The 12,405-nt window shown below is 39.0% G+C and overlaps 1 protein-coding gene across 1 annotated transcript in view; it reads left to right on the forward strand.

Annotated features, from left to right (window-relative positions):
* The window catches only part of LOC143715006 (rab effector Noc2-like), a 175,061-nt gene that overhangs the window by 46,688 nt on the left and 115,968 nt on the right, over positions 1-12,405 (forward strand). Inside the window, exon 6 of the mRNA XM_077206578.1 lies at positions 6,020-6,182. Within this exon, the coding sequence (XP_077062693.1) occupies positions 6,020-6,182 (163 nt within the window). The remainder of the gene's footprint in view (positions 1-6,019; positions 6,183-12,405) is intronic.

The following is a 12,405-nucleotide window of genomic DNA, read 5'->3' on the forward strand; positions in this document are numbered from 1 at the left end:
GATAATGCTTAGCTATTGATGACTACTGTATTTAAATGTCAACAGAGTTTGTGTGCTATGAGTTGCGATTGGTCTATTTTGGGGACTGACCAATACAGTAGTCATCATTAACTAAGCATTATCTACCAATGACTTCATCATGTGTGTGGCCCCTCAACTAAAGTGGTGACTAGGTCACTGACCTAGACAAAGAACAAAGAAAACATAATGATCATGCGTAATAAATCATAATTCATGATGATGATGTGTTCATCTTAGTTAATGTTTTAATCCAGGCGTTGTTCATCCATGAAATCATGAATGAAAAACGTTGAACTCGTGTTAGTTCTTGATGATTCATGAGATATTAATGCATGAATGGATGCAGAATTAATGCATGAATTTATACATGAATTCATGATAATTCATGTACCCTTACCGTAAAGTGTTACCGAACAATTCTTGAAGTTGTTGAAAATTGAAGTCGTTGATGGTACGGCAGTGTCAAGTGGAAGTTGGTTGAGAGTTCTCTTTCTCCGGGAACGAATGGCTGGTTTGTTCAAGGCCTGAGGCCCTGTTGAGGCCACGCCGAGCACCCAGGAGAAGTGAGGAAGTCGGAAGAGTGGGTGAGTCGTTGTTGGTTGGAGTCTTTGTTCCAAAACTCCTGAGATTGTCCTTGGTTCTTTGTGAGAGAGTCTTCTCTCTCCTGCCTAAACCCATATCTGGTTGGATTGAGGCCTGTTGGGCCCTGGGGCCCCTGTGGAGGGGGAGGGGGTTCCCCAGTATCACCAGAACAGTGTTGCGGCTGGATGAAAGAACTAAGAGAGGGAGGTCACATGTGGACTGTCTCTAATAAAGGCTAGAAAGGATCCACCCCCAAGGGTTGAACTCTAACAATAAGATCGGTGACATGTCTGAGAGGGAAAAGTGTCTCTTAGTTAATTTATGAGTCTTTGTCTCAAGCATGGTTATACCTTCATTAATGCTCAGATAGCTATAACACATCCACACTGCATTCTAGAAGAAGGTGTTGTAGATCAAAGTGTGAGTCATTAAATGAGGATTAATTAGGTAGGAGGCATGATACAGGTGAGGTTACATTGATCGTTAGTTGGTGGTATATCAGGGTACATACCATACATAATAGTCACACAGTCACATAATAGTCACAATAGTCATCACAGTTTCATGCATGTTCATTTATAGATCAGTTAGTCTGTGATTAATACAGCAAAGTCTGTTTTAAAGAGGGTTTCTGTGTTCCCATTGTATCTCTCTCTTGTGCATGTGGCCACATTCCTCAGAGGTTGTAAAATCTCCTTATCATGCCCTGTAACATGACACTGTTTCTGCCCTTGTGTTCGTTCACTTGGGCTGTTAGTTTTGGAGTTTCATAAACCTTTGTATATAATGAATAATTAGTGTGTGTCTGAGTGGTCCATACCCTACACTCCACCCACTCCACTCGGCCACAGTCGGCCACTGTTCTGGTTGGTGGTGTTGTGACCGACCAAAATTCCAGTAGTTGTCAACATTACCTGTATTTAATACCACAGAAATGAAAACATGTAACATTTCATGTTGCAGTGGCATTAAAACAATGCTATGTAGCCTTCACATGTTTTTTATATATACTGTGTATATATATATATATATATATATATATATATATATATATATATATAACTGAACATAGCTTAATTTTTTTCAAGTAATTATTCAAAACAGTAGTCTGTAATAAAATAAAGAACAAAGAAAAATTGCAGTAGAAGAAAAACAATAGAACAAAGGTACAAATGAAATGGTGCCTTTAGCATTTTTTTTTCAGGTATCTAAAGGTAGTATCAAGCAATCTTATTTTAATATTATTTAGAATAGACTTTAATTGTCATTGTGCAGTAGAACCATACAACGAAATTTGCTTGTGCAGCCTCTAAAACAATACTTGCTTTCATATACACACTCTCACAATAAATAAAGTAAGAAAATATAAAAAACATTATCAGGGCATCCAACATTTCACTGAAGTCCCATTGCATAGAGTCCCTATCTAGAAAGTGCAACAGTTGTTGTGCAATTGTTCAGTTCTGTGATGCTCCTGGGGACAAAACTGTTCTGCAGCCTGGAGGTGCTGTCTCTAAGATCCCGATATCGCCTGCCAGATCTTAGCAGGGAGAAGAGATGGTTTCAGTGGTGTTTCTCATCCTGCAGAATAGAGGCAGCGGATCTGGAAGATGTCTTCCAGTGGGTGCAGGGGAAGTCCAATGATTTTTTCAGCAGAATCTTATAATTCGATTGAGGGACTTCCTGTGCAGTTGGCATACCATGCAGTCATACAGTATGTTATAACACTCTCGATGGAACAGTGATGGAAGATCTTAAGCAGCTCAGCAGAAAGGTTGCTCCTTTTGAGTATTCGTAAAAAGTAGAGCCGCTGTTACGCCTTTTTGACTATGGCGGTTGTTTATCTCCAATTTTACTTCCTCTCAGATCATGATCCCCAAGAATTTAAAACAGGAGACCTTTTCCACTTCCTTAACCATTCATGATGAGGGGTCGAGGGTCCTCCTTTCACCTTCTGAAGTCAACTATGATCTCCTTTGTTTTCTTGACATTCAGGGTCAGATTGTTGTCTTGGCAACATCCTGTCAGTCTGTCAACTTCATCTCTGTAGGCGTTCTCGTCGCTGTTCGAGATTTCTCCCACCACAGTTGTGTCATCTGCGAATTTTATCATTGTATTCGTGGGGTGGGTGGAGATGCAGTCATACGTGTAGATGGAATAGAGCGACGGGCTTAACACGCAGCCTTGAGGTGCTCCAGTGCTGAGGGGCAGGCTCGAGGATTGGTGTGGGCCCACTCTCACTGTCTGTGGGGGATCTGTCAGGAAATCCTTGATCCACATACACAGGCTGCTGCTGAGGCCCAAGTCAAGGAGTTTGGTAACCAGCTGGTTAGGAATGATGGTGTTAAACGCTGAGCTGTAGTCTCACATATGTCTTCCCCTTGTCAAGGTGTGTCAGCGCTTTATGGAGGGCTGTAACGATAGCATCCTCTGTGGACCTGTTTTCCCTGTAGGCATACTGATTGGTCCAGGTTGAGGGGGAGGACAGATTTAGCATGCTTCATCACCAGCCTCTCAAAGCACTTTGCAACAATGGGGGTGAGCGCCACAGGTCTGTAGTCGTTCAGAGTGCTGATGTGGCTTTGCTTGGGCACTGGAATGATGGTTGCTGTTTTGAAGCAGGTCGGTACAGTTGCTATGGCCAGAGACATATTAAAGATGTCTGCAAAGACATCTGCGAGCTGATGGACGCATTCTCTGAGCACTCTTCCTGGGATCGCGTCAGGTCCCTCGGCCTTGCTAGTGTACACAGACACCCTGTATCAGCAAGGGAAGAAGCAGCTCCGTTATCTGGTCCAGGTGTTTTAAAGCGGGCGTAGAAATGGTTGAGCTCCCCTACCAAGGAGGCATTGATGTTTGTAGGTGGTTCACGGCTGCCCCTGTAATTGGCGATTTTTTGTATTCCTTGCCACACCCGTGTTAGATCTTTGTTGGTGAAGTGGCCCTCGATCTTTTCCTTGTACACAGCTTTTGCCTGCTTGATGCCCTTTTTCAAGTTGTGCCTGGCTGTGATGCTCTGTCCCCGGGTTTAAAGGCTGTGTTGCGCTCCCTCAGAAGGGCATGGACCTCTGCAGTCATCCAAGGTTTCCTGTTAGGGTGAATCGTGATGCGTGTGTTCTTATTAATGTTTTCAACACAGGTCCTAATGTAACAGAGAACAGTAAAGGCATATTCATTCACATCCTGATTAAAAAACAAGGTCCAGTTTGTTCGTTCAAAGCAGTAGGTTCTGACAGTAGGTTTCTGCTTTTTAATAATGGGGCGAAATGCTGGAATCAGGGATAGTGACAGGTGATCAGACTGGCCCAGGTGCGCGAGGGGGGAGACTCTGTATCCCTTTTTAATATTAGAGTATACATACTCCAGTATATTATTCCCTCATGTTAAATCCTTGACATGCTGATCAAAGCTGGGTAGCACAGTTTTAAGATTAGCATCATTAAAATCACCAGCCACGATTTATATATTATTATAGTATTTGAATTAGCTTTTATTTTTATATTATCAGTTTTCATATATTAATTATTAGTGCTTTTTATTAATTAGTTATTTTTCTTAATTTGTTAAAGATTTCATTTTACACAACATATAATAACATAACACACAACATAACATATAACACATAACAAAACATAACAGTTCAGCGCTAATGTTCCCACAGAGAACTGCTTTATCTCGGCCAGTCCTTCTGGTATTTGCCTTTGGCTCTTATGTAGATAGTGTTGAAACATGAGGTATAATTAATTTTGGGTATATCAAATGGGCAATCTATGGTCTATAATTAATCTATTACTTGTTACAGAGCAAATCGATTTGGCTAAGGGCAAGGATTCATAATTTCTGGTTTTGTACTTTTGACTGAACTGTTTGCTTTTGTTGATTTCCTATTGTATAGACTAATACTTTTATAATGGCTGATATTGTTTATTTAAATATTTTTTTCAACATTATTATATAAATAACATTATTACATAAAGCCGTATGTGGTATTGAGAAAGGGTCCGTTAGTGATTTTGACTTTAGTGAAAATTACATTATTGCGCCTTTAGATGGCAGCAAAGGCTGTCTTTATGAGTGAGTCAGTAGCAAAGACTTTTAAATTGAAAGGGACTGCAACAAGGTTGTAAACAAGGACATTATATTAAGGACATTAAAAGTACAAGGACATTACAAATATATATTGTTTATTTAGATAAAAACAACACCTTGTAAGAAGCAACTTACAAATGCATTGACTAGTTTGTCATGGGAAATCTTAACTGTTAAAAGAGCAAAGACAAAGATATTGTTTTCCTCAGCGGACATTCAAACTGATTTTGTGATTATGATTGACCTGAAGAATATCAGCTTGATGTGAGTAATGCACTTGCATAAGGCCTGTTCACACCAAGGACGATAACTATAAAGATTAAAATAAAGATATAGTTCTAAAAAACGATTTTATCCAATTGATGAACGGTTAAAATATTGACAGCCAATCAGAATCCATCCTGCTCTAACGAGTATTTAAAGTGACAGACAAGCACACTCTTAGAATAAACAGAACGATATTGTCCACTGATGTGGACACTAATATAGTTAACTTTATAGCTATCGTTCTTGGTGTGAAATGGCCTTTAGGTGATTTTTCTCTCTCTCATAATACTTAACATAATAGAGTAAGCTTCACTGAAGTGACTGAACGTTCATTCGTTCGGAAGGAAGTAGTTCTCCACCAAAAATTTTTTTTTAAAGACACTTTTGTTTCTTATATTTACTCACTTGTGCTGTCGAACTGTTGTATAAACGCAATATCACACTCGTAGCCGTGCGATATGGGCTTTATAATTTGGATAATTAGTCAAAAAATAAATGTTCAATCTGATTCTGTTACCTAGAACTGAATAAAGAATCATATACTGTATTGATATTTAATATGAATATATTTTCTCTCCAATTTTTAATGTTATTTTCAATAAAAGTGTTATTTTATATTTAATATAATATAATTTTTTTATTTAAATTAATTAATTAAAAAGCTCATTTAAAATAGGAAATAAATAATTTTTAAGAAGCATTTTCGGTTTCGGTTTTTGGCCAAGTGCATCCAGAATTTCCGGCTTCAGCTCAGAATTTTCATTTTGGTGCCTCGCTTATAATATAACATAATATAGTATATATAAAACAGGGATAGGAGATTTTTAACAGTATTTTAACATTAAAAACATTACACAGATTTTGAGAGCATGCTGGCTAGCTGGACAGACAGCTGTAATGTTTTGGGTTAAATGTAGTGCTCGATTCTCTCCAGATGAGCATTCTGTCAAAACTTCATTTCTTTGGCCACATGAGGTTACTTTGTTCCTTTGAGTACCTGCTCTAAATCACTCCACAATGAGCTGTGCTTAATTTGTTTTCCTTTACCTGCTCTTCAAAGGTGTGGAAACGTTCTGGAGCCTGGTTCTACAAAGCCCTGCCGAAGCATATTCGTCCCATTAAGGATTCAATTCTAGATAACAGGAAGTCAGTAATAGAAAGAGGAGAGCAGCTGCCAGTGGCCAGGAGTGCACCAATCAGCTACACATGGGCTCAAAGCAAAGGTTGGATGCTAATTATTCTTTTCTATGCTATGCTAAATGGAATGCGCAGATCTTTAAAGACTGAAATTCTTGTACTTGGGCCACAAAAAAGACTTTTGTGCTCGAGGAGTAACAGGATCAAATCCGAATATGTAAATCTCTGTCATATCCCATTCCCCCTCTTTCTCCCATTACTTTGTCTGGTCTTCACTTTCCCTAAAATTAAAAGCAAAGATCAAAACAAAATATTGATTTAAAAAACAAAAAAACAATGGACTCAAAGGAATATACTGTGTCCAATACAAGTTAAACTCATTCAACTGCATTTTTGTCAAACATTGATTATTTCAAAAATTTATTTCCAGTTTAAAAAAAGTAAAACAGTCAGGTTACTTCGAGTGGATGTGTATACTCACTATTTCAATAGTATAGCCACAAGATGTAGACAATGAGTATTAACATGATTTTAGTGTGAGGAAATCTCGTACCGTTTCGGTGTTAGTTGTATCCAAATGATAAATTATAAAATAATTTTTATATTGCATATTTAAATTGTTGTATTTAAAGAATGGTAAATACTGGTAAAATGTACCAACAATCACATTCAGAAATAAACATGTTTACACTAAACCATAAAAACTACCATAAAAATAAGCTGAAGTTCTCATTTAGTGGATTTCACTATGACTGATTTCTCACTTTTATTATGTACAATTGACGGATGCTGGCATGTCAAAAAACACAGGTGTTTAATCTGCATTAACTATCTGATCCCGGGGATATGTTTTCCAGGCGATTTCCAGTGCCTTCAGCTGGATGACGGCACTGGTTATGGGAAACCCCTAAAAAAAAAATTCCTGCTACGTACTGACACACTTGCTTGTCAGTTTCTTCGACGGCCTTTTTGGGCTCGCCATCTTCTAACGTTACACTCAGATGCACCTATATTTCTTGGCTGCTTAATGAGAGTTGTTTGACTCCGCTGCGTTTATCAGTCCTGGGGAATCACTTGTTTTACACGTATTTGGCGCTCCCTATTGTTGCGGGTGTATTATTGACATGTACATTTTTTTTAGATGTATTTCCAAGAAAAAAACAACGTCTTATATTTGGAACAATACGATAGTAGTATTGGACTCGGAACATTTGGACACAAAAATAAATGCCATTGCATTAGATAACAAAGGTAGAACAACCATACTTTTGAACCAAACCAATTCACAAAAAAGAAGTTAGTTGGGTTTAAAATAGTAAAACATAAGATCTACTTTGCTATTATGTACCCACACTTGACTGGATTTTGTCTGCAATTAGGTAATTGTATCAGGTATCCAAATATACTGGTGAGGCTATAGATCTAAAGGTCAGTTGGCTTATTAATACACCCCTTAGTCATTTCTGCACTTTAGATGGGACATCCCATTCTCTACCAGTGGTGCTATTAATGAGCTCCGCCAATCTTAAGGTGAAACCATTTAACCCTTCTCCAAATAAACATTCACTCTCACATCCATTTCAGGCTGAAACGCTTTATAGCTTCCAGGCACAGTGCTGCTTAACCTTGCAGAAATGCATTTAAGAGAGGATGAAAAGTGAAATGTATGTAAAAATAAACTCTCCATGGCATGAATTAAATGGACCCATCTGCAGTGTGTGATAAGCTTACTTATCAGAAGAATTAGGCAGTTCTACAGCATATGAACCAACGGCCCTCAAGTGCTGTGTCTCACAGTAAAGAGACACAGAGGACCAATATATCATAATTTTATTACCTATAATAAAGCTTGTGGCCCATCAGAGTTTAGTCACACGCTTTCTCATGCATTTGATTATCTCTGACATTCAAATAAGATGTTCAGGAACGTTAATCAATTCCACATATGGGGCTTCTTTATAGCTTTACAAAGATGTATCGATGGAATGGTTTACATTGGCAGGAGCACATCTGTTTATATGTTCCTAGACTGTAATTTATATACAGTTGACATAAGATTTTTCTTTTCCTTTTTTGTAAAACCATCCTTACAGTAACAAATGTGGCTTGGTACCATCCACACATGCTTGAGAGAGAGAGGTGTACGAGGTGCATTAGTGTCGTAGGGGTGGACACCTTTTCTGACTACATTCTTAAAGGATAATTGAATAAATGAGGTCTGAAAGGCTTGTGGTGGGGCTAGCATAGAGTAATACCTCCATACCATCTGCTGCTATTATGCATGAGTATATCTGAGGCTGTTGCTGAATGAAGCATGATAAAAGTGCGAGTTGATTTAGGAACTTCCCCTTCTTGACCCTTTTGATAACATGGACTCTTATTGAGGTTCTTCAGAGGTTTTTGCAGCATTTTAGGGTCAACAAAGAATTTTGTTCTTCTCAAGAACCATATTTGGCTATATAGGGTTCTTGAGTTCAGTGGAGGCTTGTCACCCAAAATTTTTAGGTGAAAATGGGAGATAGTCATTTTATGTCTCAGAATGTGTATTTCTTGTTTGTAATTTCACAACTTTAAGTTTAACCACCGCGTGCCTCTTCCCCGAATGTGCCGAATCTGCAAAACGCAAGTCTGAGGGGATAGAGAAAGGAGACGGAGGCAAATCCATAGCCAGAGACTTTTGTCTCTGTTGGTAAAAAAAGAAAGAGCCGATCAGCATTGAGTGTTTCGCTTTCAGGGATTAGGAGTGTTGAGAAAAGTAACATAGCAGAGGAGGCTAGCCTCCCTTGGTATATCAACCAATCATCGAAGAGATGTAAATTACGTGATATTAGTTTAAACTGCTGCCAATTTTTTTTCTGGTCACAGTGAGTTCAACTAAGTAAAATGCATCTCTTTCACTGTTGTTTGATCAGCCATCCACTGTAGAGGAGGGACAGGACAAATACCACACTGACCAACCATCACATTCTGCTTGTATAACAGATGACAACAAAATCATTCAAAACAAGGGCCAGAGCAATTACTTCATATATTGCCAGCATTTTTATATTCAGAAACAAACTATTTGTGAAATCAGATAATAGTAAGACTCATGTGGATATTCTGTATCATAAAACAAATTGGGGGTAAAAACAACAACAAAAAAAGTTCTGAAGTTCTGAAGTCTGCTGAAGTTCTCAACCGCCCGCAGGTGTTTTCAGAAGAGCGCCTGCCGTTTTTAGCTGACTGAAAACCACATGGCCTAAAGGAGTATTTTGAAGACTGCTTTACATGCTCGATTCAGTGCTGGCCTTTCTCTTTATGGTAATTACATTGAACTAGGATTAGAGTTTTTAAGCTTCAAAAAGGTCGCAAAAGCACCAGAAGTGGTCTGTAAGAATAATGCACTTTATTCTAAATGCTGGAGTACATCCCTCAAAGTCAGAGCCAGTCTGCAGATTTGGGGCAGTTGAAAGATCAAAAGTCTTGTGATCTGTGATCCTCAGTCAATTAGTGTATGATATGATCCACATTTCTGTCTGTGGATGATGCCTAGTGTTTTCAAATGTTCAGATTTTCAAAGTCATGTGGTGGATTCCAGTTTTCTGATGTCATAACGCTTTGTGTGAAACTTTGTACAAAATGTAAGTTGTTATTCTGGAAGTCTTTACATCTGCCCTACTGCGTTCCTTAGAGAAGCAGTGAACAAATAATTCTTTTGAGTCAGGTTTTTTTTTCAATGAATCAGCTTGTCCAGTGCACAAAACTGGTTAGAAGGATTCATTCACTAATCTGAACCATTCAGTTCTCGAATTCAACTCACTGACTAAGATGTTACAACATCTAATTAGAGGGGAATATCTTCTATGAATAATTATTTAAATTTTGTCACAAAGACTATATTACAAGTAGAGGTGGGCGATATATCGTTTAGACGATAATATCCAAATTGTTGTCTGGACGATATGCAAAATTGGGATATCGAATATTTCATAATTTGTACAATCCGACCCCCCAAACATGAAAAGAGCTGAAGGAAGTTAAAGAGGAAACAAATAACGCACACTATAACCTTCTAAACAATTATATGTATCGATTTTAATACTGTAGGGGTTTGTTTGACTGCATTTTATTTTTTGTACAAAATCAAGATCATTCCTCAATTGCACGAGAGTAAACTGCTACTAATTTGCAATATACAACAGCGAAGTTCTTACCTCACCTGTGTGTTATGACGTTTCTTAGGTTGAAGCAACAATCCAAAATCGTAAAGAGTAAAGCCGATGTACGATTAATAAAATAGCTGCTAGAAAATGCAAAATATGCGTTGTTTGCGGAAAAATAAAGTCTGAAGTTAAACATTTTTCTTAAAGGTCTGTGCCGTCCTCAAGTGGCGAGCTTCGTGATTGCATTATTAGAAAATTGCGTTGTATATTGAGTCCAAAAGATGGAATACATTTTCCCAAGAGATCGGTTCGGTACGCATTACAAACCGAACCATTCCGGTGGTTGGATAATTTTTCCTGCCGACCAAAATCCGCGCTGGAGCGAACACCACAACGTTGCGCAACATCAAATGGCAAATATAATGAAAGCGGAACGAAACTCATTGTTTTGTGCTTCACGGACCGTTTATTAGTTCGGACGAATGTCAGCGCAGCGCGAGCCGATCTTCATAGACATCATATAGAGACTAGATGCCCCATTGGCCGCTGTGGCGCAAGAAATGCGGCCGCCATCTTAAACCGGTCATACTCCTATTTGCGTTGCATAGCAGCAGTAGATGCCAGAGCACTGTGCAGCATATTCCTGCTCAAATCGGCGGACCATCACTCGGGGATTACTTTTCACAAGTAAGATTTAAGATTTAACATTACCGTACTATTGTTTGTATTTTGTGAGTAAAATATTCAATGTGTCCTGTATCGTAGCTACTTGTATGACCTTTGCAGCAAAAGTACCTGCGTGAAAATCAGTTCGGTATTCAGTGAGATATGATTAATTAAATGCGCTGGCAGCTCATTGCACCTGCCAAACAGATTACACTGAGCGGAGCGGGTGACCGGTTTAAGATGGCGGCCCCACGGCTCGTCCGCGCCAATAGGCAGTAGCGGTCGATAGGGCGTCTATCTATATGATGTCTATGCCGATCTTGATCAAGCGACACCGTAGGTGTTTCTCAATGTCAAGGAAGGATCCTCGGAAGCCGTTATTTCGAGGATGCTACGTCATCGACATCCGTCGAAGGACTGTTCCAATGTCGAGGATCCTCAGAATTTCAACCAAGGACTGAGTCCTTCGTAGGGGTGGGCGATATCTCGATATTTAAAATATATCGAGATATTTTTTAAACACGATATGGATTTTGACATATCGTATATATCGATATATTGTTTATATTTAATTCTGATTTCGCCGCTTTGTCTTCTCTGCGCTGTGCTCGCCCCCGCCTCCTTGCTTTTGTTCCCCCTCCCCTCACGTGTTGTCTCATTCAACATGGCGGCGCCCACAACTAGCCCGGAGGCTGCAGAACTCGTCTAAAAAGATCGTCTTAAATGCTGTCTTACATGCACTTCTTGAGGCACACACGCACACTAGCAAACACACGCAAGGTCTCTCTGTCCCTCTCTGGCGTGCGCGCGCTACACGGTGCTCTCTCCCTATCTGCCGTGCGCACGCTACACGGTTTGAACCATGGTTTGAACATTCACACAGCCTTTCGAAAACGATACATTTCCCGGCACATGTTATTAAAAAGGATGACAATCCCGGTAAAAAGGGACAGGTGGCAATTATTTTTGTATACAGCAATTAATTTGTATACAATTATTATTTTTGTATACAGGGATTTTTTTTTTTAAATGTCGCAGAAGCACTTTGGACTACATGAACTGCCTACCTCTTTGCACTCCAATAAAAAAAAAAGACTGTGGTATTTGGCATATTTGTTTTTGCATTAGTTTTTGTTGGGTTATTTTTCCTGTAAAGATATCGAGATATATATCGTATATCGAGATATAGCAAAATATATCGAGATATATTTTTTGCTCCATATCGCCCAGCCCTAGTCCTTCGTTCGAAAAATATCCCATACACAGGAAAGGATGCATATGTGTAGCCTTCGTGCTCTCAAATCACCCACAATCCTATGCGCCAGCTTTGCTATCTTGTTCAAAAAATAAAAAATGTCAGACGTTAGCGGAATCGTACTGGCCCCAAACTTTTGAACGGTAGTGTACATCACAACTTTTTGATCTTTTTGAATTTTTGCAGCACCAAAAGCGGACCTTTTCACTGACGTAATGACGCAATGACGTGCACTTGCTAGCC

This window comes from Siphateles boraxobius, unplaced genomic scaffold, assembly GCF_051911475.1.
Source record: "Siphateles boraxobius isolate OS27281-9 unplaced genomic scaffold, OSU_SipBor_1 56, whole genome shotgun sequence".
Classification (NCBI taxonomy): Eukaryota; Metazoa; Chordata; class Actinopteri; order Cypriniformes; family Leuciscidae; genus Siphateles; species Siphateles boraxobius.